Source organism: Mustelus asterias, chromosome 18, assembly GCF_964213995.1.
Source record: "Mustelus asterias chromosome 18, sMusAst1.hap1.1, whole genome shotgun sequence".
Taxonomy (NCBI): domain Eukaryota; kingdom Metazoa; phylum Chordata; class Chondrichthyes; order Carcharhiniformes; family Triakidae; genus Mustelus; species Mustelus asterias.
Window position 1 is genome coordinate 84,756,381 of NC_135818.1, and position 26,708 is coordinate 84,783,088.

A 26,708-nucleotide genomic window follows, 5' to 3' on the forward strand; every position below is an offset into this window, starting at 1 on the left:
GGTTTATTTGGTAGCAAAAGCCACACAAGCTTTCGGAGCTCTTAGCCCCTTCTTCAGGTGAGTGGGAATTCTGTTCACAAACAGAGCTTATAAAGACACAGACTCAATTTACATGAATAATGGTTGGAATGCGAATACTTACAACTAATCAAGTCTTTAAGAAACGAAACAATCTCCACTCACATTGTTTCGTTTCTTAAAGACTTGATTAGTTGTAAGTATTCGCATTCCAACCATTATTCATGTAAATTGAGTCTGTGTCTTTATAAGCTCTGTTTGTGAACAGAATTCCCACTCACCTGAAGAAGGGGCTTAGAGCTCCGAAAGCTTGTGTGGCTTTTGCTACCAAATAAACCTGTTGGACTTTAACCTGGTGTTGTTAAACTTCTTACTGTTTCTCATTCAAACCATGGCACCCTTGAGTAAGACTGAAGTAGAGCAGCCCCAACCCAGCAGGAACTGTGTTTGACACTTGACTAAACTAATTTCACTTTGGGCCTTAAAAACAGAACACCGAAACAATGAAGAGAGAGGTAATAACACATAAGAAGCCGGAGGAGTTAGCCATTCAGCCCTTCGAGCCTGCTCCACCATTCAATCCCATCATGGTTGATCTGACTGCGACCTTAACTTCATTTTCCTGCTTGTCCCCCACAGTGACTAGGATAACCGGAAACTGTGCTGAAAGCAGAATCCACAGCAACTTTTAATAGGGAACTGAATAAGTATTTGAAAAAAAAAGTTATATAGAACATAGAAAAACTACAGCACAAACAGGCCCTTCGGCCCACAAGTTGTGCCGAACACATCCCTACCTTCTGGACCTACCTATAACCCTCCATCCTATTAAGTCCCATGTACTCATCCAGGAGTCTCTTAAAAGACCCTATTGAGTTCGCCTCCACCACCACTGCCGGCAGCCGATTCCACTCGCCCACCACCCTCTGTGTGAAAAACTTACCCCTAACATCTCCCCTGTACCTACCCCACAGCACCTTAAACCTGTGTCCTCTCGTAGCAGACATTTCCACCCTGGGAAAAAGCCTCTGAGAGTCCACCCGATCTATGCCTCTCAACATCTTATACACCTCTATTAGGTCTCCTTTCATCCTTCGTCTCTCCAAGGAGAAAAGACCGAGCTCCCTCAGCCTATCCTCATAAGGCATGCCATTCAATCCAGGCAACATCCTTGTAAATCTCCTCTGCACCCTTTCAATCTTTTCCACATCCTTCCTATAGTGAGGCGACCAGAACTGAGCACAGTACTCCAAGTGGGGTCTGACGAGGGTCTTATATAGCTGCATCATTATCCCCGGACTCCTAAACTCAATCCCTCGACTGATAAAGGCCAGCACACCATACGCCTTCTTAACCACCTCCTCCACCTGCGGGGCCGAATTCAGAGTCCTATGGACCCGGACCCCAAGGTCCTTCTGATCCTCTACAGTACTAAGAGTCTTTCCCTTTATATTGTACTCCTTCATCCCATTTGACCTACCAAAATGGACCACGACGCATTTATCTGGGTTGAAGTCCATCTGCCACTTGTCCGCCCAGTCTTGCATCCTATCTATGTCCCTATATAGGGTGAAGGAACAGGGCGAAATGAGAGATGGTGCAGGTTTGATGTATTTAATGGCCTTCTCCTGTAATAACTATGAAGTTATTTGATTAATATCTAACTTTACAGCAATAATTTGTCATTTCTATCCTTTATTGGTTTTAATCTAAGTTAGAAAGAACAAACTTACATTTATATATCTTTTGCAACCTCAGGCCATCCCAAAGCATTTGTTAGAGCAGTCCTAATACCATTGGTTCACTAATCTTCAGATTACTTACGCTCAGATGCAATTGAGTGAAACCTGGCGTCATCTGCACGAACCAGGTGTCAAAGCTCCACCAGGCCCCCGTGTCTGGCTCTGAGATATCAGAGTCTGTTGGCAAGCATTATTTCATTGCTGCCTCCGACTCACTAACAGTGAGATTGAAAGGAACGCTAATTCTATATAAGAACATAAGAATTAGGAGCAGGGGTAGGCCATTTGGCCCCTCGAGCCTGCTCTGTCATTCAATAAGATCATGGCTGGTCTTTTCATGGACTCAGCTCCACTAACCCGCCCGCTCACCATAACCCTCAATTCCATCTTTGCCTTAAAAACATTCAATGAGGTAGCCTCAACTGCTTCACCGGGCAGGGAATTTCACAGATTCACAACCCTTTGGGTGAAGAAGTTCCTCTTCAACTCAGTCCTAATTCTGCTTATTTTGAGGCTATGCTCCCTAGTTCTAGTTTCACCCACCAGTGGAAACAACCTCCCCGCTTCTATCTTATCTATTCCGTTCATAATTTTATGTTTCTATAAGATCCCCCTTCATTCTTCTAAATCCCAACGTACTCAGTGCCCCGGCTGATGAAGGCAAGCATGCCATATGCCTTCTTAATCACCTTGGCCACCTGTGTTGCCACTTTTAGGGAACTGTGGACCTCCCACTATGAATTGCAAATGCTATTTTACCTCTACTCTTCTGTCCGCTGCTCCTAATATCCAATTTTCATTGGTTAAGATCTAGTAATAAAAGAGGCAAAGTTCTAAGCAAGAAGGTTAAATTCAGAAGACTGAAATTATTCTGTCACAGATGCAAAATTCATACGGAAGTCAGAAAATGCATCAGCCAAGTAAACTTGCTAAGGTGCTGAGGGAGTTACATTTCAGAAATGCTTCAATATGACTGGCAGGGTCTCATCAGGAAATCTGCACAAATGAATGATTGGCACTTGGTGAGCTGATAGGTTTCTTGATATTCTACATATTGAGAGAGAGAGAGAAAAGAGTGTTTGTGCGCGCGTGTGTGTACGTGTGTGTGTGTGTGTGTGTGTGTACGTGTGTGAAAGAGAAAGATAGAAACACATAAAGATATGACAGATGGTTGGAAGATAAATTTGTAGCCAGCCAGCCTTGGGGTTTATATATGTATAAAACATAATTAAAACAATTCTCAAGAACACAAGCCTGCCATTCTTTCTGTAAGAGGGATGTCCATTAGCAGATGATCAATTCTAACTAAAGCTGAATTCCTGTCCGAGACAAAACTTCCTAATTTCCAAAATGAATGCAAACTCCCCAACAGCCCCATCACTCAAGCCTTGAAGTTAATACTATCTGCACCGCCCTACAGATATAACAAGTTGATGACAACTCAACATCTGCAGATTTCCACTATAATCTTTAAATGAACCCTCAGTACCAATCACTAAAGCTTTGGTGACTTGACTGTTAGAACAATCCTTTTAAAACAACAGGTTAAAGATCAGTTCTTTTTGAAAATAACTTTGACAGCTGCTCTCGATGATTCAACAATGACAACTTGTACTTATATGTCACCTTTCATGTGTTAAAATACTCCAAAAAATAAGGCCTTAATATATGTGACTAATATCTTGGTTGCAGTTCAGTTTGAAGGAGATTCTTAAACAAGGGGCGGCACGGTAGCACAGTGGTTAGCATTGCTGCTTCACAGCTCCAGGGTCCCGGGTTCGATTCCCGGCTCGGGTCACTGTCTGTGTGGAGTTTACACATTCTCCTCGTGCCTGCGTGGGTTTCCTCCGGGTGCTCCGGTTTCCTCCCACAGTCCAAAGATGTGTGGGTTAGGTTGATTGGCCAGGTTTAAAATTGCCCCTTAGAGTCCTGGGATTCGTAGGTTAGAGGGATTAGTGGGTAAATATGTGGGGGTAGGGCCTGGGTGGGATTGTGGTTGGTGCAGACTCGATGGGCCGAATGGCCTCCTTCTGCACTGTAGGGTTTCTATGATTTCTATGAAGGAGAGAGGGAGAGAAATTTAGATAAGGGGTTCAAGAGCTCAACATTTAGATAGCTGACGGCATGATAAAAACATAATGTGAAGGAAGTATGTGATGGGCAAGAGTTAAAAGTTAAAGTTTATTTATTAGTCACAAGTAAGGCTTACATTAACACTGCAATGAAGTTACTGTGAAATTCCCCTAGTCGCCACAGTCCGGTGCCTGTTCGGGTCAATGCATCTAACCAGCACGTCTTTCAGAATGTGGGAGGAAACCGGAGCACCCGGAGGAAACCCACGCAGATACGGGGAGAACATGCAAACTCCACACAGCTGGGAATTGATCCAGGTCCCTGGCGCTGTGAGGCAGCAGTGCTAACCACTGTGCTACCGTGCCGCCCCAGAGGCCAGAATTGGGAGAATGCACAGCTCTTGAAGGGTTGTGGGGCTAGAGGGAATTACACAGAAAGGGAGGGGAGGGGGCAAAGGATTTGAATAGGAAAATGAGAATTATTCATTGGAGACATTTTGTGTACTGTGAGCCAAGCAGAGGGACATGAGTGAACTGGGCTTGACTTGAGGTAGGATATGGGCAAACAAACTTACATTTTTATAAGATGGGAGGGCATTGGAATAGTCAAGCCTGGAGGTGGTAAGAGAATAGATGAAGGTTAGGCAACAGAGGGACAGCACAGTGGTTAGCACTGCTGCCTCACAGGGCCAGGGACCCGGGTTCAATTCTGGCCTTGGGTGACTGTGTGTGTGGAGTTTGCACGTTCTTCCCGCGTCCGTGTGGATTTCCTCCTGCTGCTCCGGTTTCCTCCCACAGTTCAAAGATGTGCAGGTTGGGTGAATTAGCCCTGGCAAATGCGTGGGGTTACAGTAATAGGACGGTGTAGAGATCCTGGGTAGGATGCTATTTTGGAGAGTCAGAGCAGACTCAATGGGCCAAATGGCCTTGATCTGCACTGTAGGGATTCTATGGGGCTGAGGCATGGACAGAGATCGGCAATATTAGGGAGGTGGATCTTGGTAATGGAAAGGATATTGGGTTGAAAGCTCAACTGTTCATCATGAATGTACTTTAATGACAGATTAGAATATGAACTGCAGTCCTGGATTGTGGCTTGAACCTCAACCTCTGACTCAAGACTGCTTCCAGCTGTGTCATGTTGACAACAGAAAAACAAAACGAAAGGGAGGAAATAACAGGGAAGTCTTTCGGGATAAATATTTAGTAAAATTATTTATTTGGGTGCAGGGAAAAAGGTGATAGTGAATAGAATAAAACATGCTTTATGATGATGATAGAGAACGACATAACTGGGACTTAAACCAGATTAATAGATTGGTGAATAGCTGATTTTGAGGATCTGGGAATAGAGTTGGTAAAGTAAAATGGGAAACAACACTGGCACGCAACAATGTGAAACAAACAATGTTCAGAGTGCAGGAAAAATACATTCTACTAGAAGGAAAGAACAATTTAAACGTGAGTGCGATTTCATGGATGAATGAAGAGATAAGGAAACAACTGAGAGTTAAGAAAGAGGCAAATATTAAGTACACAGCTGAGGGTTTTATGATAAGAGAGAATATGAAGAGATTATGAGAGAAGTCAAAAGAAACAATTAGGAAGGTAAAGAGGAACGATGAATTTCAATGATCAAAGAACATAAAACAAAATAGGAAAATATTTTACGGGCACATCAATAAAAAAAACATTACCATGAGAACAGGACCCTTAATGGGTAGAATCAGTTAATGATAGTGAGAAGGCAGAAATATTAAATAATTATTTCATTTTGGTATCTCCCAAGGGGATAGAACAGATAAATATGACATTGGATAATGTGATGAGCAATGAGATAAATACATTTAAAATAAAAAAGGATGTACTGAAATAAAGTAAAACTCAAAAGAGGTTAAAGTCCCTGTTATGGTGGTTTTAAATGAATCTAGGGAAGAGATAGTAGATATTTATTAATTTGTTAGAAAGTGGTGTAATGCAATAATGAATAGTCAGCATGAATTTCAAAATGGAAAATGTTGCTTGACCAACCTTATTACAAATTTGAGGAGGTATAAAAAGTAAAGAATGGAGTAGACTGATTTTATCTGGCTGGCATGGTGACCCACTGGTTAGCACTGCTGCCTCACTGCGCCAGGGACCTGGGGCAGCATGGTGACCCACTGGTTAGCACTGCTGCCTCACTGCGCCAGGGACCCGGGGCAGCATGGTGACCCTCTGGTTAGCACTGCTGCCTCACTGCGCCAGGGACCCGGGGCAGCACGGTGACCCTCTGGTTAGCACTGCTGCCTCACAGCGCCAGGGACCCAGGGCAGCATGGTGACCCACTGGTTAGCACTGCTGCCTCACTGCGCCAGGGACCCGGGGCAGCATGGTGACCCTCTGGTTAGCACTGCTGCCTCACTGCGCCAGGGACCCGGGGCAGCACGGTGACCCTCTGGTTAGCACTGCTGCCTCACTGCGCCAGGGACCCGGGGCAGCATGGTGACCCTCTGGTTAGCACTGCTGCCTCACTGCGCCAGGGACCCGGGGCAGCATGGTGACCCTCTGGTTAGCACTGCTGCCTCACTGCGCCAGGGACCTGGGGCAGCATGGTGACCCTCTGGTTAGCACTGCTGCCTCACTGCGCCAGGGACCCGGGGCAGCATGGTGACCCACTGGTTAGCACTGCTGCCTCACTGCGCCAGGGACCCGGGGCAGCACGGTGACCCACTGGTTAGCACTGCTGCCTCACTGCGCCAGGGACCCGGGGCAGCACGGTGACCCTCTGGTTAGCACTGCTGCCTCACTGCGCCAGGGACCCGGGGCAGCACGGTGACCCACTGGTTAGCACTGCTGCCTCACTGCGCCAGGGACCCGGGGCAGCACGGTGACCCACTGGTTAGCACTGCTGCCTCACTGCGCCAGGGACCCGGGGCAGCATGGTGACCCTCTGGTTAGCACTGCTGCCTCACTGCGCCAGGGACCCGGGGCAGCATGGTGACCCACTGGTTAGCACTGCTCCCTCACAGCGCCAGGGACCCGGGGCAGCATGGTGACCCACTGGTTAGCACTGCTGCCTCACTGCGCCAGGGACCCGGGGCAGCACGGTGACCCACTGGTTAGCACTGCTGCCTCACTGCGCCAGGGACCCGGGGCAGCATGGTGACCCTCTGGTTAGCACTGCTGCCTCACAGCGCCAGGGACCCGGGGCAGCATGGTGACCCACTGGTTAGCACTGCTGCCTCACTGCGCCAGGGACCCGGGGCAGCATGGTGACCCACTGGTTAGCACTGCTGCCTCACTGCGCCAGGGACCCGGGTTCGATTCCCGCCTTGGGTCAATGTCTGTGCGGCGTCTGCACATTCTCCCCGTGTCTGCGTGGGTTTCCTCCGGTTTCCTCCCACAGTCCAAAAGACATGTTGGTTAGGTGCATTGGCCATGCTAAATTCTTCCTCAGTGTACCCGAACAGAGTGTGGCGACTAGGAGATCTTCACAGCAACTTCATTGCAAGTAAATAGATGGATATGGTCCCCGGAAGGGTAGAGGGTTTTAGTTCAGTTGGATAGCATGGTCCGTGCAGGTTTGGAGGGCCGAAGGGCCTGTTCCTATGCTGTAATTTTATTTGTTCTTTGTTCTAAACCAAGTACTGGGCTTTATTTCTCGAGGGCTGGAATTAGAAAATAGAGAAGTTATGCCAAACCTTTATTGAACCTTGGTTAGACTTAAGATACAGTGTAGTGGAAGCACTGGAGAACATAGATGGTTTACAAGGATGATTCCAGATATGGGTTGGTATATTTATATCAGCAAATAATTTACAGGTTGAGTCTCTTTTCTCTTTAAAAGGCTGCGGGGTGACATAATAAGGGTATTTCAAACACGAAAGGTTCCAATCAAGTGGATAGAGAGAGAATGTGGGCAAGAGCATAACTAGAAGCTGCCCACATAAAATGGTCACCAATAAATCTAATATGGAGTTGCGAAGAAACTTAATGCATCAAGATCTGGACAACCCGCAAGGAACTACAAACGGTCATGGATGTAGCCCAATCCATCACGCAAACCAGCCGCCCATCCACTGACTCTGTCTACACTTCCCGCTGCCTCGGAAAAGCAGCCAGCTAATTAAGGACTCCACGCAGCCCGGACATTCTTTCTTCCACTTTCTTCCGTTGGAAAAAAGATACAAAAGTCTGAGGTCACATACCAACCAACTCAAGAACAGCTTCTTCCCTGCTGCTGTCAGACTTTTGAATGAACTTACCTTGCATTAAGTTGATTTTTCTCTGCACCCTAGCTATGACTGTAACATGACATTTTGCACTCTCTCGTTTCCTTCTCCATGAACGGTATGCTTTGTGAAACAATACTTTTCACTATACACTAGTACATGTGACAATAATAAATCAAATCAAATCAAATAATATCCAGGCTTGGGCTGACAAGTGGCAAGTAACATTCGTGCCACACAAATGCCAGGCAATGACCCATCACTAATACAAGACACTCCGACCACAGCCCCTTGACATTCAATGGTGTAACCATCACTGAATCACTGTCAACATCCTTGGGGTTACCAGTGACCAGAAACTCAACTGGACTCACCACATAAACACAGTGGCTACAAGAGCAAGTCAGAGGCTATGAATACTGCGGCGGGTAACTCACCTCCTGACTCCCCAAAGCCTATCCACCATCAACAAGGCACAAGTCAGGAGTGTGATGGAATACTCCCCACTTGTCTGGAGGAGTGCAGCTCCAACAGCACTCAAGCAGCTTGATACCATCCAGGACAAAGCAGCCTGTTTGATGGCACCACACCTACAAACATTCAATCCCTCCACCACCGACAGTCAGTAGCAGCAGTGTGTACCATCTACAAGATGCACTGCAGCAATTCACCAAAGATCCTTAGAGAGGACCTTCCAAACCCACGGCCATTTTCATCAAGAAGGACAGGGCAACAGATACCTGGGAACACCACCACCTGCAAGTTCCCCGCCAAGCCACTCACCATCCTGACTTGGAAATATATTGCCGCTCCTTCTCAGTCGTTGGGTCAAAATCCTGGAATTCCCTCCTTAATGGCATTGTGGGTTAACCCACAGCACATGGACTGCAGTGATTCAAGGCAGCAGCTCACCACCACCTTCTCAAAGGCAACTGGGGATGATCAATAAATGCTGACTTAGCCAGCGACGCCCATGTCCCACGAATGAATAAAGAAAAACTTAATTACATAAAGGTTGGTGAGAATGTGGAACTCGCTAACAGGAACGGTTGAAGCTTCTAATATAGATACGCTTAAGGGGGAGTTAGACAGGCCTATGAGAAGGGAATGAAGGGTTCTGATGGTAGACTTAAATGAAGACATATGGGAGGAGACTCAAGTAGAGCATCGACTGGAGCAGGCCAAATGGCCTGTTTCTGTGCTCCATATTCTATGTAATCCTACGCAACGGAGATAAGACAGAATATCTGTATTGTTTGAAGTGCAAATACTCCATCAATGCAGCTTAACACAATTTCACATCTTCACAGTATGTTATGAAAATTAGTTTTCTCAACAAATCAGTGTCCCTTTAAAAAATTGGCTAGGTTCCTTATATTTTACAGGGCTCACACATGCGTGCGGACACCCACTGGCAGACACACGCTCGCGGACACACGCTCACACACGCGGACACACAGACACACACACGGACGCACACACACACGGACGCACACACACACGGACGCACACACACACGGACGCACACACACACGGACGCACACACACACGGACGCACACACACACACATCCACTGATTCAGTTGGGGAGTTTCATTCAAAGTAAAATATAGCAGAGAAACCGGATTTCCAATATCCTTCAGTATCTGCCTGTAAAAGATAGAACAAAGCGTGCCTACTTTGTTTTTCAGTAATGAGCCTTTCCATTAAGGTTCAACTAGCTCTCAGTTTCTGACTATACCGTGTCTATTCGTCCTCTCTTGACTGGTTGTGGATGCAGTGCTAATGAGCAGCTCTGTAAACTGGGTACAGTATCATCTTTTCCCTGTGGATTCCCACAATCTTGCTGTCATTTATTTAATTGGAAAAATTACTTTGCTGGAGCATCCCCATCATTCAGGATCTCATCTGATTTATGCAAAGCCACAGTACATGCAGAAGTGAATGAAGGAACATTTACTCGTCTTGTGTGCAGAATTTCTAGAATTAGCACTTGTCAGTTGTCATTGATGAGTGGGAATTAAAAAGTACAAGAAATGGTGGAGCAGTGAGATAGGGTAACTATAATAAGGAATGCAGTGATGAAACACAGGAGTGGCGGAGACAGGATCTTGGTGGCATATTTCTGAGGAACAGCAGAGAGGAGGTAGCAGAGAGGTGGTAGCAGAGAGGAGGTAGCAGAGAGGAGGTAGCAGAGAGGAGGTAGCAGAGGCCCTGACAAACTTTTCCAAATATCATGTACAGTTGTCAGGTGAAAACTGGGTCAGGTTCAGTGGTGATGCCCTGATCCACAGTCAAACACTTTGACAGGTAAACACAATCCTCTATTTGTTTCACCATTTCAGGTGGGGACTCGATCAGGCCTGACTTTCCAGTCACATAATCTAGCTCACAAATACAGGGGGCGGGGAGATGATATTCACTGTCTCCGTCACAATTTCTTTATCCAATGATGTTTGGCAGATCAGGTCACAGCCTGTTGTCTCCTCTACGATTTCCCTTAAATACACGCCATGACTGCCCTGTCTCTCTGCTAGCTTTATCAGGACTGCTTCTCCATTATCTCTCCACCGTCTTTTACCCTTTTATTCCCACTGTACCCACAGAACTGTACTCCAACAAGGAGTCAAAATTTGCAGAAGAGAAGTAAAAAGAATGACTCAGACGATGATTTGGAATGACAGAACTGAATTGGTTAACCTCTCGGCTGGAGTAGGCAGTGACTTTTGGCTGTAGCACAGAAATTCTTCAGACCAGTACGTCAATACCAGCTTGCAAACTTGTGTGTGAATTCCATTGTGATCCTGAAAGAGTTTACCTATCAATCACAGTTTAAGTGAACTCCATATCTTTCCTGAGTAACAGTCTCGATGCCCAGGGCTATACTTTCCCCTTATGAAAGTTTCCATATGGTGCCTTCAAACTGATTGCTGCTGGATTTTCTGCTGGCAGAAGTTTTTACAATATTTTTTATTTTTGGTAAAATTCTATCGACAGGCATCTGTTATCATCGAAACTAGAAGCAGGAGGAGGCCATTCGGCCCTGCGAGCCTGCTCCACCATTCATCTTGATCTAGCCCCAAGAGCTATATCTAATTTCTTCTTGAAATCACACATTGTTTTGGCCTCAACTACATTCTGTGGTAGTGAATTCCACACATTCACCACCCTCTGGGTGAAGAGATCTCTCCTCACCTCAGTTCTAATCCTCATCCTCAAACTATGACCCCTAGTTCTGGACTCCCCCACCATTGGGAACATTCATTCATCATTCTATCATCATTGGTTACTTCAATATATCATACACGATCACAGACACACAAACACGGACACACACACGGATGGACACAGACATACATACAGACGGATATGAACACACACACACACGGATGGATACAAACGAACACACACACACATGGATACAAACGAACACACACACACGGGCACATGGGTACAAACACATACACATAGACAGACACACGCAGGGAAGGACACACACACTGACACACACACATGCAGGCCATAATGTTTTGGCCACTAAAGAAGATGCTTATGTTTGTTGGGGCCAGTCAGCTCAGCTCCATTGCTGCAGGAGCTCCTCAGTGTAGACTCCTAGGCCTGAACATTTTCAGCTGCTTCATCAATAATTTTCAATCAATCATAAAGTCAGAAGTGGGGATATTTGATTGCAGAGTACAGTACCAGTCGCAACTCCTCAGATAATGAAACCTTTTGTGCCAGCATGCCCTAAGACCAGGCCAACATTCAAGCTTGGGTCGATAAGTGGCAAGTACCAATGCCACACAATGACCATTTTCAATAAGGAAGAATCTAAACACCCTCAATTGACATTCAGTTGCATTACCATCACTGAATCTCCCACCATCAACATCCTGGAGGCCACCATTGACTATTGGCTCCCCAAAGTCTTTCCACCATCTATGTGGCACAAGTCAGAGTGTTATGGAATACCTACCACTTATCTGGTTAGGTGCAGCTCCAACAACACTTAAGAAAATCAACACAGCTCACTTGATCGACACTCCATCTACCACCTTCCCTGCTGCCAATACCAGCAGAGTGGCAGTAGTGTGTACTATCTACAAGATGAACTGCAGCATCTCGCTAAGGTTCCTTTGACAGTAACTTCCAAACCCGTGACCTCTATCGCCCAGAAGAACAAGGTCAGGAGTTGTTTGGAAAACCACCATCTGCAAATTGCCCTTCAAGCCACACATTATTTATACTTGATAATTTATCACCGCTCCTTCATCGCCGCTGGGTAAAATCCTGGAACTCCATCATTAACAGCACTATAGGTGTTCCTACACCACAAGGACTACGGTTTTTACATTATAAGATCAGGATCAGAAAAAATGTTGGAACCAAACAAGTCAGCCAACACCTGCAGAGTGAACAGATGAGTCAACAGTTCTAGCTGGTCCCTAGTTCAGACATTGATCCATCTGATCCTGTAAGATACTAACTTCCTGTTGTATTTTTGCAGCATTTTCTGTGTTTGTTTTTGCAAACCAGGTTAGCAGATCTGCACTCTGGGCCTTCTGTGCTGCCATTCCCTTTATTCAGGTCAGTTTTTCAATGGATTCTCCAGTGCCAACTCTACAGACGGGTGCCATTCAAACATTGACCTGTTGATCTCTTTAGATTCCAATTAACCTACTGAACAGTATTGCACTGTTGGAAGGGTTGTCTTTCGGACAAGATGGCAAACAGAGCCTTCTCAAGTGGATGTAAAAGATCTCGTTGCATTGTTCAAGGAAGAGTATTAATTTTGTATTGTGTTTAATTGTATGCAGGTGGTGCATAACTGGGGATTCACTTGTGCCCCTCTAAGCAGGAACAGAAGCGAAAGAAAAAAATAACAGACTGAAACTACAGTGGCGAGGTTAGGAGCAGCGTGTTTGCAATGTGTATCCCTGTCAGTAAAGCGCACAAATTGTGTAAAGCTTGGCTCCAGTGCTACCCCTCACCACCTGGCTTTCTGGATTAGAACAGAGTGGGGGAGTTCTCCCTGGCACTTCGGCCAACATTTATCCCTCAATGAGCATTACTAAAACAGACTAGGGCTACAATCCAACTTCCGTCATGCTCCAAGATGGATGGAAGTGTATCAATCTGCTACTGTCGCTCTTGTGCCCGTCAAAATTAAATTTATTCTCGTTTATCTCGACATTTATGTCACTGCTGTTTGTGGAACCCTGCTGTGAACAAATTAGCTTCAGAATTTCCATACATTATAACACCGACTGTTTTTTAAAGTGTATCAATGGCTGTGAACCACTGTAAGATGCCCTGAAGTCATGAAAGGTGCTACATTAATGTCAGTTCCATCTTTCACTGAGCCAACATGTCCTGCCAAATGTACCTCCTACACCATCAGCAGAGGCAGGCTCCCAATATGGAGTACATAATGCAATAATATAAAAGTGTCGTTTAGACTGATAATCAGATTCTGGGTAGCCACCAATCTAATGAATCCAGGGTACAGTAAGATGTGGTTCAGCTTTCGTTTACAGGATGTGGATGGCACTGGCTGGACCAACATTTATTGCCCATCCCTAACTGAGGGCATTTGAGAGTCAACCACATTGCTGTGGATCCAGAGTCACATATAGTTCAGACCGGGTAAGGACAGCAGATTTCCTTCCCTAAAGGACATTAATGGGCTTTTACAACAATTGACAATGGTTTCAGGGTCATCATTAGACATCTAATTCCAGATTTTTACTGAATTCAAATTTCATCATCTGCCGCGGTGGGATTTGAACCCAGGTCTCCAGGTTTTGCCCTGGGTCTCTGGAAATACTAGTCTAGTGAAAACACCACAACGACACCGCCACTGAGCTCATTGCAGATAAATATGTTCCACTCAAGGGTAGAATCATATGATAGTAAGAGACCATTTGGCCCATCAGGTGTGATAGTACCTGTTGCCACAGTTAATCCCACATATTAATATTACCTTTTTTAAGCAACTATCTAATTCCCCCTTTTAAAACATATTCCTCAGGATCTGAGTGAACCTGACAGGGTCATATTTATTATTCATCTCTTGGAGCTTTGAGAAGGAGGCTGGGCTATCTGCTGGAGACCAATTGTTTTTGATTAGCTTGGTAGGCAACTACAGAGTCAACCACACAATGCAAAACTGGAATGGCTAAACCAAATCGGATTGGCACATTTTCTTGTTTGTGGGATATTAATGAACCCATTGGGTTTTTGTGACAATCTGGCAGTTTTCCTTGCTACTTTCTCTTAGTCCATCCCAAAATTGTCAGATTTATTGAATTTGATTTCACAGTTTGCTGTGGCGGGGTTTCGACAAATGGGAGCAATCAGTCACTATTTAGCCAGCACGGTGGCACAGTGGTTAGCACTGGTGCCTCACAGCACCATGGACCAGAGTTCGATTCCGGCCTCGGGTCACTGTCTGTGTGGAGTTTGCATGTTCTCCCCGTGTCTGCGTGGGCTTCCTCCCACAGTCCAAAGATGTGCGGGTTGGGTTGATTGCCTATGGCAAATTGCCCCTTAGTGTCAGGGGAGTAGCAAGGTATGTACGTGGGGTTACAAGGTTAGGGCCTGGGTGGGATTGTTGTCGGCGCAGGCTCGATGGGCCGAATGGCCTTTTTCTGTACTTAGGGATTCTATGAGCCCATCATGAACTCTCATGATCTCAAAGACCTCTGTCAGATCACCCTTTATCCTCTAGTGAGCAAAGTATTAAACCTCTCCAGCCATTCTTCATAACTGTAACTTTCCAATTCCGGTTCCACTCTTGTGAATTAAAATTGCACTTTCTCACTTGCTTTTATATCTTTCCTATAATGGGATTCTCAAAACTATACCCAAACTACAATTGGATGTTATTTTATTCCATGATTCTAGATACAAAACCATGGATTCCACTTGCCCGTGTCAATCTTATCCAGCTGCTCTGCCACTTTTACCCGCACAGCTTCATTTGAAAACTTACACATTATGTATACCTTCTTCCCTATCCTTGATTTTCAAATGAAAGATTCATGTTTCTCTACACTTAACTGCCACCTGCTTCCCATCCCACTATCTCCATTCTCTTGCAGGTTTTCACAATTTCTATTATCAATAGCCACCTTGGCATCATCAAATTTCAAGACCATTTGCTCAATTTCTAAATTCAGATAGTTCATGTAATTTGTTGCTGCATTACCACAGGATAGCACTTCAAAAGTACTTAATTGAATGGGAATCATAGAATCCTACAGTGCAGAAGGAGGCCATTCGGCCCATCAAGTCTGCACCGACCACAATTCCACCCAGGCCCTATTCCCGTAACCCCATGCATTTACCCTAGCTAGTCCCCCAGACACTAAGGGTCAATTTAGCGTGGCCAATCCACCTAACCCGCACATCTTTGGACTGTGGGAGGAAACAGGAGCACCCGAAGAAAACCCACGCAGATACGGGGAGAACGTGCAAACTCCACACAGACAGTGACTCAAGCTGGGAATCGAACCTGGATCCCTGGCGCTGTGAGGCAGCAGTGCTAACCAGTGTGCCACCGTGCTGCCCCATGAAGCAATTTATGATGTTGTAAGGACAAGTATTTCTTTTTTTTCTAACATTATAAAAGGGAAAGCCCAAAAAAAGAGCTGTGACCGTTATCCGCCAGACCTTGTTACTACATTTCAATCATCCATGCTGACCCACCCTCCTCAATTATCTGTACCAGCTAAATCTCTCATGTGGTACCTTATCTCATTCTCCTTTGAAAGTAATTCAAATCTCCTTCATTGCGTTTCCTTTGCCGGTCTTCCAGTGTTTCTTCCGGGTATTTTAGGTTTAGAATTTACATTTAGAAACTCCAACTTGCATACCTGGGGTTTGTGAGTTTGTAGCATGACTTCCAGATCTGAAGCATATGCTTGCAAGTGAGCAAGGCTTCGTCAGGTCCCCTGCACACTGACTCCAGTTTTACTTTAGTGAACAGCAATCTGTGAGGAAAGCATATTTGGTTAATACTCAGATATCATAGAATCTGTTTGCACAGAAAATAAAACATTCAGCCCATTGTGCACGTGCCAGCTCTTTGAAAGCTATCTGATCGACTCCCATTAAAGTAAGAAAGACACTCACATTGCTGGAGAGAGAGAGAGAGAGTGATGTCACTGAATTACCTCCAGTTTACCCAAATTTGCAATGGTGACATGTAGTCATTTAGTAGTACTTGCTGCATTGCTGCAAAAAGAAGACATGTCGAAGCTTTTCACCTTGTACTCACCAGGTCACTTTGCAAGGAGAGTAGTATAAGGGGAAAACAATTTACACTGTATGAGAATTCTAATTGCTTGGCAAGTGGACTCTGATTGGTAGAGGCGTTGCCTTGGAGAATGCGCCAGTTGATGACGACTGACAGATAGCTGCCAAGCATTGTTTGAAATTTGAACCAGGAAGCTTGACCCTGATTGCCAAGACATTCCGCTGGGGAATGAATCAGCGAATGCCTGTCACTTATTGTGACTAGCTGAAATAGGCAAAATGTGTACACCTGTTATTTCTGTCTGGAAAGAACAGGGCCTGTGGATTAATATATGTAGCTTCCAGTACATGCAAATACACCACACTGTGACCCAGGCTGATGATCTTAAATTGGTTGCCAGCGTAATTCTTAGCACACTGAGGATTTTTTAGCAAATGTTGTCCAATCGTGGAATCAGATCTAATGCTGGACATTTTTTTTAGTTTTGCAAGCATGGACTGGTTGGGTACAGTCTGTACTTTGCCCATTGCGAACTGTGGCTGGGACTTACTGTTTGATACAATCCACCAGACTTGGGGATGTACAGCCTACATACCCAGCCTCACAATGGCACTGAAATTCATACACCACATTACTCATTTGCATTATAGGCAGAATACCCTTTCAGCTTGACGACAGTATCCTGTTAGAGGTGAATATCACTGGTGTTGCTACTGCATAGTAACAGTGTGAAACAGGTAACTTCACCTGTTGCTCAAATGTTTGAGATTCCTTGCCCTTCCAGGGTAAACCGAGATAGATGGGGCACTTCTCAGGGCCAATAGTGACAACATTAGACTGGTTAATGAGTTTGCATGATATATAGTTTGAAATGATCTGATCAGGGTAGCCATTATTCTACAGGATGTCTCTGATGTGTCCTACTTCAGCATCAAGCTTACATGATGAGCAAATTACTCAAGCCCCTTTTATAAAGTTGCTGATATGACTAATCTTATAGCGTGTGGAACTGGAAGATTGCCATCGGCTATACTGACCAGTGAAGGTAGGTTTGTGGTAGACCGTGGCAGAGAACACCTGGCAGATTGCTCACCTAGTATGTCAAGGTTTTTAAAGCAATAATTACATGATTAAGATTTATAATTCCCTCCCGAAACCTCTCTATCTCTTTCCATCTTAAAGATGCTTCTTAAAACCTATTTCACTAACCGAGTTTTTAATCATCTGCACCCATCAGACTTCTTAGGTAGATGCGAAGGATCTCATGACACTACTTTGAAGAGGAGCAGGGAAGTTAACCCCAATGTTCTGAACATTGTTCATCTCTCAACCAACAATGCAACACCAAATTACCTGTGGATTTATTGCATTGCTGTTTGTGGAAAGCCCCTACATGCAAATTGGTTGCCACAGAGAGTATCGACATCACAATAACAATAACAACTGAAAATATTCATAGTAAGAGATTTGAAGCAGGAATGGTACAAATTGGTGCAGTTGATGTTGTCTACATGGACTTTAGCAAGGCCTTTGACAAGGTACTGCATGGTAGGTTATCGCATAAGGTTAAATCTCACGGGATCCAGGGTGAGGTAGCTAAATGGATACAAAATTGGCTTGATGACAGAAGCCAGAGGGTGGTTGTAGAGGGTTGTTTTTCAAACTGGAGGCCTGTGACCAGTGGTGTGTCTCAGGGATCAGTGCTGGGTCCACTGTTATTTGTCATTTATATTAATGATTTGGATGAGAATATAGGAGGCATGGTTAGTAAGTTTGCAGATGACACTAAGATTGGTGGCTTAGTGGACAGTGAAGAAGGTTACCTCGGATTGCAACGGGATCTTGATCAATTGGGCCAGTGGGCTGATGAATGGCAGATGGAGTTTAATTTAGACAAATGCGAGGAGATGCATTTTGGTAGATTGAACCAGAGCAGGACTTACTCAGTTAATGGTAGGGCGTTGGAGAGAGTTACAGAACAAACAGATCTAGGGGTACATGTTCATAGCTCCTTGAAAGTGGAGTCACAGGTGGACAGAGTGGTGAAGAAGGCATTCAGCATGCTTGGTTTCATTGGTCAGAACATTGAATACAGGAGTTGGGATGTCTTGTTGAAGTTGTACAAGACATTGGTAATGCCACACTTGGAATACTGTGTACAGTTCTGGTCACCCTATCATAGAAAGGATATTATTAAACTAGAAAGAGTGCAGACAAGATTTACTGGGATGCTACCGGGACTTGATGGTTTGAGTTATAAGAGGCTGGATAGAATGGGACTTTTTCCTCTGGAGTGTAGAAGGTTGAGGGGTGATCTTAAAGAGGTCTATAGAATAATGAGGGGCATAAATCAGCTAGATAGTCAATATCTTTTCCCAAAGGTACGGGAGTCTAAAACTAGAGAGCATAGGTTTAAGGGGAGAGATACAGAAGTGTCCAGAGGGCAATTCTTTCACACAGAGGGTGGTGAATGTCTGGAACAAGTTGCCAGAGGTAGTAGTAGAGGCGGGTACAATTTTGTCTTTTAAAAAGCAATTAGACACTTACTTGGGTAAGATGAGTACAGAGGGATATGGGCCAAATGCGGGCAATTGGGACTAGCTTTGGGGTTTGAAAAAAAGGGCGGCATGGACAAGTTGGGCCAAAGGGCCTGTTTCCATGGTGTAAACCTCTATGATTCTAAATTTATTATTTTTGTACCCGTGGCTCCGCATTCTCACCTTTAAGTCAGAAGGTTGTGGGTTCACTTCCCATTCCTGAAACTACACTTAAAAGCACTTTTGAACTTCTTCATATTGTGAAAGGTGCTAAATAAATACTACTTTTTTTAATATGACATGGCATTGCAGACTCGAACCAAACCATAATGCAGCAAAACTATCAGGAGAATTTTATTCAAGGTCTAACAAGATTGTAGCCCAAAGCAAGACGGTAACTGAGAAATCTCCACTGCTCAACATTTGGGACTGCATGATTTACAATGTGCCTTTCAGGCATGATATTAAATATGACAGTATTAAGTATTAAATTAACATCGACAAGCTTCTTGAGTAACCCCAAAGGTACCCAGAATGCTTTCCTGTTCCACAATTGTATCAGCTGTTACTTCTGCTAACCTGCAAAACAGAATCAGAATTCAATGTTTTCAGGGTCGAGTGTAAAGCAGCTGCTTCCCAGACTTCCTCCATCTCAAGTAACAAGCACCGATCAACTCACACAATACCGAAAGACTTGCCTGTGAGTGTGCGTGTGTGTGTGTGTGTGCGTGTGTGCGTGTGTGAGTGCATGTGAGTGCGTGTGAGTGCATGTGAGTGCGTGTGAGTGCATGTGAGTGCGTGTGAGTGCATGTGAGTGCATGTGAGTGCGTGTGAGTGCGTGTGAGTGGTGCCTTTCATGATCACACCATGTCTTAAAGTATTGTGTAGCCAACTGACAACTTTAGAAGTCCCATCATTGCTGGTGTAGGAATGCAGGAAATGCAGTAACCAATTTCTGCAGAGAACTCCCACAAACAGCACTGAAATAAATGGCCAGATAATCTGTTTTACTCAAGTTAGTTGTGATGAATATCTAGCTCATGGTTCATGTTAATATTTTGGGGGTAATGTTTGTCCTTGGTAGGTCATTGTTGTGAAGGTAAGGTAATGAAAATGCTGGGCTTTAGAGATTGCCAGAACACTTAAAAGGTTACCTATGTTTGTTTAATTGAGTTAGCCTAGGTAAAGTCGCCATAGTCCCAGATGGCAACAGGCTGTTCTCCCCTTCAAGGGGGAGGGCTGACTGGTGGTGATTTAACCTGAGGGTTACCACACCTCAGGCGAGGGGAAAGGTTGAGAAGGTGTGCCTTCATGAATAACCTTGAGTAGATGGTGCAGGTGGGCTGACTTAGCTGGAGAAATGAGAAAGGAAGGATATTTGTCTTCGACCTCAGTTTGAGGGTAGGCCAGAGCAGGCCATCTCATCATGGAGATTGGGTGGAGTTTCAGGCTTCAATTTATCTGTGTGTTTGCTGGGAAAGTGAGTGTTCTGCAGCAGAAGAGGCTGGATGTTGAAAAGGTGTGAGACTGTTAGCAGGCTCCAGGCAGTTATTGCTCAGAGAAGTCCTGGGGAGCCAAGAATGTCGCTGATTCCGTGCAGGTGGTGGTCAGAAGCAGCTCAGGGAGCCAATTACAGTTTGGGTACAGCCAGGAGACTGGAGTTTGGAGAGACCCAAGGATGGTGCCAGCGAGTGAAGCAAAGTCTCTGGTGTGGGACTTGAACTTTTAACTTTTCAACTCAGGCTTGAGGCTGCTACCTACTGAGCAAAAGCTGACATGTTAAATTTAAGCATTTAAAAGTGAGAAAAATATTAGCGATGGAACACTAAATTTCACAAAGATTTGTGACTTGGGTGGCAAATTTTCTTCATGTCATGGTGGCAAGTTATACAGACCATGAAGCTTCTCTCTGAATTTGCAGTTCCTGTTCAGCTATCTAGTCTCAGCTAGTGACAATGGCAGATCAAAGTGAACATTGCTGGAATGGCGTAGGATGAATAAATAAGTCAAACAAGGTTCTTAAACCCAACTGTCCCCCAATGTCCCTATTGAAAAAGATGCCTGCATTCAATTATGAAAATGAGTTCTCCTTATTTTGTTCTGGGTCAATTGGTAATTTTAAATCCAAGGTCTGTAATTTTTTGTTAACTGAAGGGACATGGGGCAAAGAGGAATACCTGGAGTTAGATTAGCCATGATCGCAACGGATGACAGAACAGGCTCAAGATATTAATGGCCCACTCCTGTTCTTTATGCCGATGACCCCATGGTTAAATATTCTAAATATTCTATCTATAGTCATTAACCTTCATGAAGATCGGGTGAGGTTGGGGGCCTGCTGCAGAATGGGAGGATAAGACCATAAGACATAGGAGCAGAATTAGGCCACTCGGCCCATTGAGTCTGCTCCGCCATTCAATCATGGCATATATTTTTCTCATCCCCATTCTCCTGCCTTTTCCCCATTACCCCCGATCCCTTTATTAATCAAGAACCTATCTATCTCTGTCTTAAAGACACTCAATGACTTGGCCTCCACAGCCTTCTGCGGCAAAGAGTCCCACAGATTCACCACTCTGTGGCTGAAGAAATTCCTCCTCATCCCTATTTTAAAGGATCGTCCCTTTAGCCTGAGGTTGTGCCCTCTGGTTCTAGTTTTTCCTACTCTTGGAAACAGCCTCTCCACGTCCACTTTATCCAGGCCTCGCAACATCCTGCAAGTTTCAATAAGATCCCCCCTCATCCTTCTAAACTCCAACGAGTACAGACTCAGAGTCCTCAACCGTTCCTCATACGACATGGATGCACGGGTCCCATCCAATGGTACAGTACCTATGCTAGTATAAGTTGGCACCTATGGCTGCGACTAGCGGTGTTCCATAGGAATCAGTTCTGGGGCCTTTGTTGTTCGTAGTGTATATATATATTATATATACAAATGATTTGGAGGAAGATGTATCTGGTCTGATTAGTAAGTTCGCAGATGATACAAAAATTGGTGGAGTTGCGGATAGTGAAGAGGATTGCCAGAGCATACAGTAAGATATAGACCAGTTGGAGACTTGGGCAGGGAAATGACAGATGTAGTTTAATCAGGACAAATGTGAGGTAATGCATTTTAGAAGGTCCAATGCATGTAGGAATTACACAGTAAATAGTAGAACCCTTAGGAGTATTGACAGGCAGAGAGATCTGGACATGTCCACCCATCACTGAAAGTGGCAAAGCGGGTGGATAAGGTAGTCAAGAAGGCATACAGCATGCTTGCCTTCATTGGTCGGGGCACTGAATATAAAAATTGGGAGGTCATGCTGCAGCTGTACAGAACCTTAGTTCGGCCTCATTTGGAATATTGTGTACAATTCTGGTCACCACTCTACCACAAGGATGTGGATGCTTTGGAGAAGGTACAGAAGAGGTTAACTAGGATGTTGCCCGGTCTGGAGGCTATTAGCTATGAGGAGAGGTTGGATACACTCAATTTGTTCTCACTGGAACAACGGAGGTTGCAGGGGTGACCTGATAGGGGTTTACAAGATTATGAATGACATGGACAGACAGATGCTCTTTCCTAGAGTAGAAAAGTCAAGTACTGGGGGGAACATCGGTTTAAGGTGCATGGGGAAAAGTTTAGAGGAGATGTGTGAGGCAAGTTTTTACACAGACAGTGGTGAATGTCTGCAACGCACTGCCCAGGGAGGTGTTGAGAGCAGGTACGATAGAGGCATTTAAGGGGCATCTTGACGAATACACGAATAGGATGGGAATAGAAGGATACGGACTCTGTAAGTGCATACGGTTTTAGTTTAGGCAGGCATCATGATCGGCGCAGGCTTGGAGGGCCGAAGGGCCTGTTCCTGTGCTGTACTGTTCTTTGTGGCTGCTGTGCAGAATGGGGGAAGGGGGACTGAAAAATTACAAAGTACAGATAGATACCTTAGTCAGACTGGTTAAACATATATTTAGTGCAGTGGCAGGCTAAGGCTTATATTCAATGAAACTCTTGCACTGACAATATAATTGTGAAGGTGCTGAAGTATTTTAAGTAACTATAATTACAAGAATAAAAACAGGAATTGGGAAAAAAAAGTCGTCTTTGTGATTAGGAGCTGTGAATTCCTGTTATTCTACTCCTCCCACAACATTTGTCTCTTCACTCAAGTGGTTATTCTTAATGCGAGACTAGCCATTTGACCATTGGGTTCCATAGGACAGAGCCCGAGTCTGTCCTTGTGTGCTCATTATTCAGAAGGCGTTAGAGCACTGGTCCTCCCCTTCTGCACCAGCCCTAACCACCCACACACAAGAAATGTCCTAACCTTTGCAAAGGAAGTTGGCGCAATGCAACGATCTGCATTTGTATAGAGCTGCTAATGTAGGAAAACATCCCATTGACTGAAGCGTAATCAGGCAAAAATTGACACTGAACCAAAGAAGGAGACATTAAGAGTGCTTAAACATAAAGTAAAAGCAAAGTTTATTTATTAGTCACAAGTAGGCTTACATTAACACTGCAATGAAGTTACTGTGAAAATCCCCTAGTCGCCACACTCCAGCGTCTGTTCGGGTACACAGAGAGAATTTAGCGTGGCCAATACACCTAACCCGCACGTCTTTGGACTGTAGGAGGAAACTGGAGCACCCGGAGGAAACCCACGCAGACATGGGGAGAACATGCAGATTGCGCACAGACGGTGATCCAAGTTGGGAATCGAACCCAGGTACCTGGAGCTGTGAGGCAACAGTGCTAACCACTGTGCCACCCCAACATTTGGTCTTAAGGATGAGAGAGTGGTAGAGGGGTGAAGTATACTGAAGGACAGCAAAGTTTGTAACAAAACTTTTGTTTGTAACACACTGTTTCATGCTACTTCTTAAAATAGAAGACAGCCGCAGGATCTCTCCGAGAACAAAGTTATACGATTGACCTGTGATTCTTAACTCTCCTATTTTAATCCACTGAACAGTGTCACTTGAGAAAAGCCACACAGGCATACACAGTTTCCAAGTTCACATGCAGTAAATACCAAGCCAGGCAATAGTTTCCACAGTGGCTAAATGGAGTTCTGAGCTCTCCACTGAATTCTGTCAGATGGGAAGTTTTCAATGATGTGAGCCAGGGTTCCCTGCAATGCTGATTTGTTACGCAAAGGCCTTGGCCAGTGTGGACACGGCTGAGGACATGGTGTGGCAGGTTGAAGCCGGATGGGTGGGCTGTGGGATCAGTGTTGAGGATGCGGTTTTTAATGAGGGTGTGTTGCTTTCATTCCTGATGCTACAGAGCTCTGCTGTTATTCCTTGGTCTTAGCCATACAGGCTGATGTGATCGGAAGCGAGTAGTAGTAGGATTGGTAAGGTCCTTGTGTAGCAGCAGGCTTGGGTTGATGCAAACCTTCTCCAAGAGCTTTGCTGTTGCAATCTCCCTCCTTATGTGAGGGCGTGGGATGTTGCTCAGGACTGGCCAGGGGAGCTGAGTTGATCAGAGGGTACCTGAGATGATATACATTGTTGTGTTGAGCTGGGTATCTACAGGGTTGGTATGGGATGAGTTGTACAATACTGGTGCACAATTCTCTGCAGTCGACGATGGCAAGAGTTAAGGTCCTTAAAGTTTGAGCATCGGCACTCCATGAAGAGTCAGCATGTTTGCCGAGGAGGTTGTTTCGTGTTCTGACCTTCACTGCTTCTTGCTCAGCTGTTTCCTGTATGTCGCTCCACTCTGCTTTCTGGGGATGAGAATTCCACAAACTAACGACCCTCAGAGAAAGAAATTCTCCTCATCTCAGTCTTAAAAGCGAGACCCCTCATTCATAAACTGTGTCCCCAAGTTATAGACCGGGATTTTACCGTGCCGCCCGCCACGGGCATCGGAGCGGGCGAGGGACGGACCATGGGAAGGTCCGTTGACCTTGGGCAGCATTTTCCGGTTTTGGGACAAGCGAGGCTGTAAAATCCTACGTGTAGTCTGCCCCGAGGAGAAACGTTCTCCAGGTATTCACCCTGTCCAATCCCCTTACAGTCTCAGATATTTCAATAAGATCAGTTCACATTTTTCTAAACTCTGATTGTAAAAGCCCAAACCTGTTTAACCGTTCATTACCAGACAAGTCCTTCAACTCAGGAATGAATCGAGTGAACCTTCTCTGTATTGCTTCTACTGCAATAGCAGTATTTTTCAAATAAGGAGACCAAAACTGTAAATAATATTCCAGATGTGGTCTCACCAAGGTTCTGTACAGCTGCAGTAAAACTTCTCTACTTTTATATTCCATTGCCAACATTCTATTTGCCTTCCTAATCACTTGCTGTACCTGCATACAAACCTTTTGTGATTCATATACCAGAACATGCAGATCCCTCTGTTCTACAATCTCTCTCCATTCAAAAAACCTACTGCTTTTTCATTCTTCCTGCCAAAGTGGGCAAGTTTACTCCACTCCCAAATCTATGCCCTCTCACTTAACCGATCTATGTTCCTTTGCAGACTCCTGACCTCCTTTGGACAACTTACTTTCCTACCTAACTCGGTGCCATCGGCAAACCTAGCCACCATACATTCAGTCCCTTCATCCAAACCATTGATGTAGGTCGTAAACAGTTGAGACGCCAGCACAGATCCCTGTGATACTCCACTGGCTACAGCTTGCCAACCTGGAAAGGAACCATTTATCCCTACTCTCTATTTTCAGTTAGCTAACCAATCCTTTATCCATGCTAATCCGGTACTCCCTACACCATGTGCTCTTATCTTGTGTAGTAATCCTTGATGTGGCACCTTATCAAGTGCCTTTTGGAAATCCAAGTATACCACTTCTACAGGTTTCCCGTATCCGCCGTATTTGTTACTTCTTCAAAAACCTAATACACTCGTTATACATCATTTCCCTTTCACAATGACTATCTAATATTAATGGCCTCTAGTTTTGCTCTCTCTCACAAATATCAACTCCATGCCTGCTCCATCAAAACCCTCTATAATTTTCAAGACCTTTAAAAGGTCATCACTGAGCCCTCTCTTTTCGAGAGAGAAGGGTCACAGCCTGTTCACCCAATCCTGATTATGTACAACCTTTCGTTCTGGTATCACCTTTGTAATTCCTTTAATTCACCCTTTCTAATGTGTCTGTATGCTCTTGTCCCAGACAGAACCTGTGTTTTCTTACTGCCTGTGATCAGTGTGTTTCGTATGTGAAGGATGTATGTTTTCTTACCCTCACAGTGACTGCCCAATTTAAATATTCTAGCAGCAAGCTTTTTGTGAATTTAAAAACAAAAAAAGTTTATAATGCAATGCCTCACTCATTCAAATTATCCACACCATCACTCACACAAATATTAGATACAGGTGAGGGAAAAATAACGCAATTACAATGCACAATTGTCTCAGTCTCTCTTTCAAGGCAGACCTGTAGTTTCTTGGATGAACCGGTGGTTTAGTTGAAGTGAAGGTCCTTATACAAAGAGGATTTTCAATTAGCCCTGAAGCATCTTGTTGGCGAATTTTTAGGAAATTGGTGAATTTGAAGTTGGAGAAAGTTGGGAAGAGTCCTTCTCCCACCATCAAGGCATGATTGTTTATTAAATTGGCTGCTTAGTTTGCGTGTAGCTGGTTCAATGGCCGTCTGACAAATTTCTCGACAAAACAACTTCTTGTTGTTTTAAAAGCAGGCAACAACCATGGCTGACTCATCATGTGACCTGTTACAAATCCAAAGTCCTTTTCCAAAGAAGACAGGTGGCCAGGTCGATTATGCTTCCTGTTTGATACAGCTAGTGTCTTTGATCTGAATGGCCCATTCAATTCGAAATTACTCTTTTGAATTAGTTTCAGGAAAAGACATTGATCAATCTGAAAAGTTCCTTTTG

At 44.7% G+C, this 26,708-nt stretch overlaps 1 protein-coding gene across 6 annotated transcripts in view; it reads right to left on the bottom strand.

Annotated features, from left to right (window-relative positions):
- The window catches only part of ttc7b (tetratricopeptide repeat domain 7B), a 348,584-nt gene that overhangs the window by 164,993 nt on the left and 156,883 nt on the right, over positions 1-26,708 (bottom strand). For all 6 annotated transcript variants that reach the window (XM_078234474.1, XM_078234471.1, XM_078234470.1 and 3 more), the window contains one exon: positions 15,923-16,039. In XM_078234474.1, the coding sequence (XP_078090600.1) occupies positions 15,923-16,039 (117 nt within the window). The remainder of the gene's footprint in view (positions 1-15,922; positions 16,040-26,708) is intronic.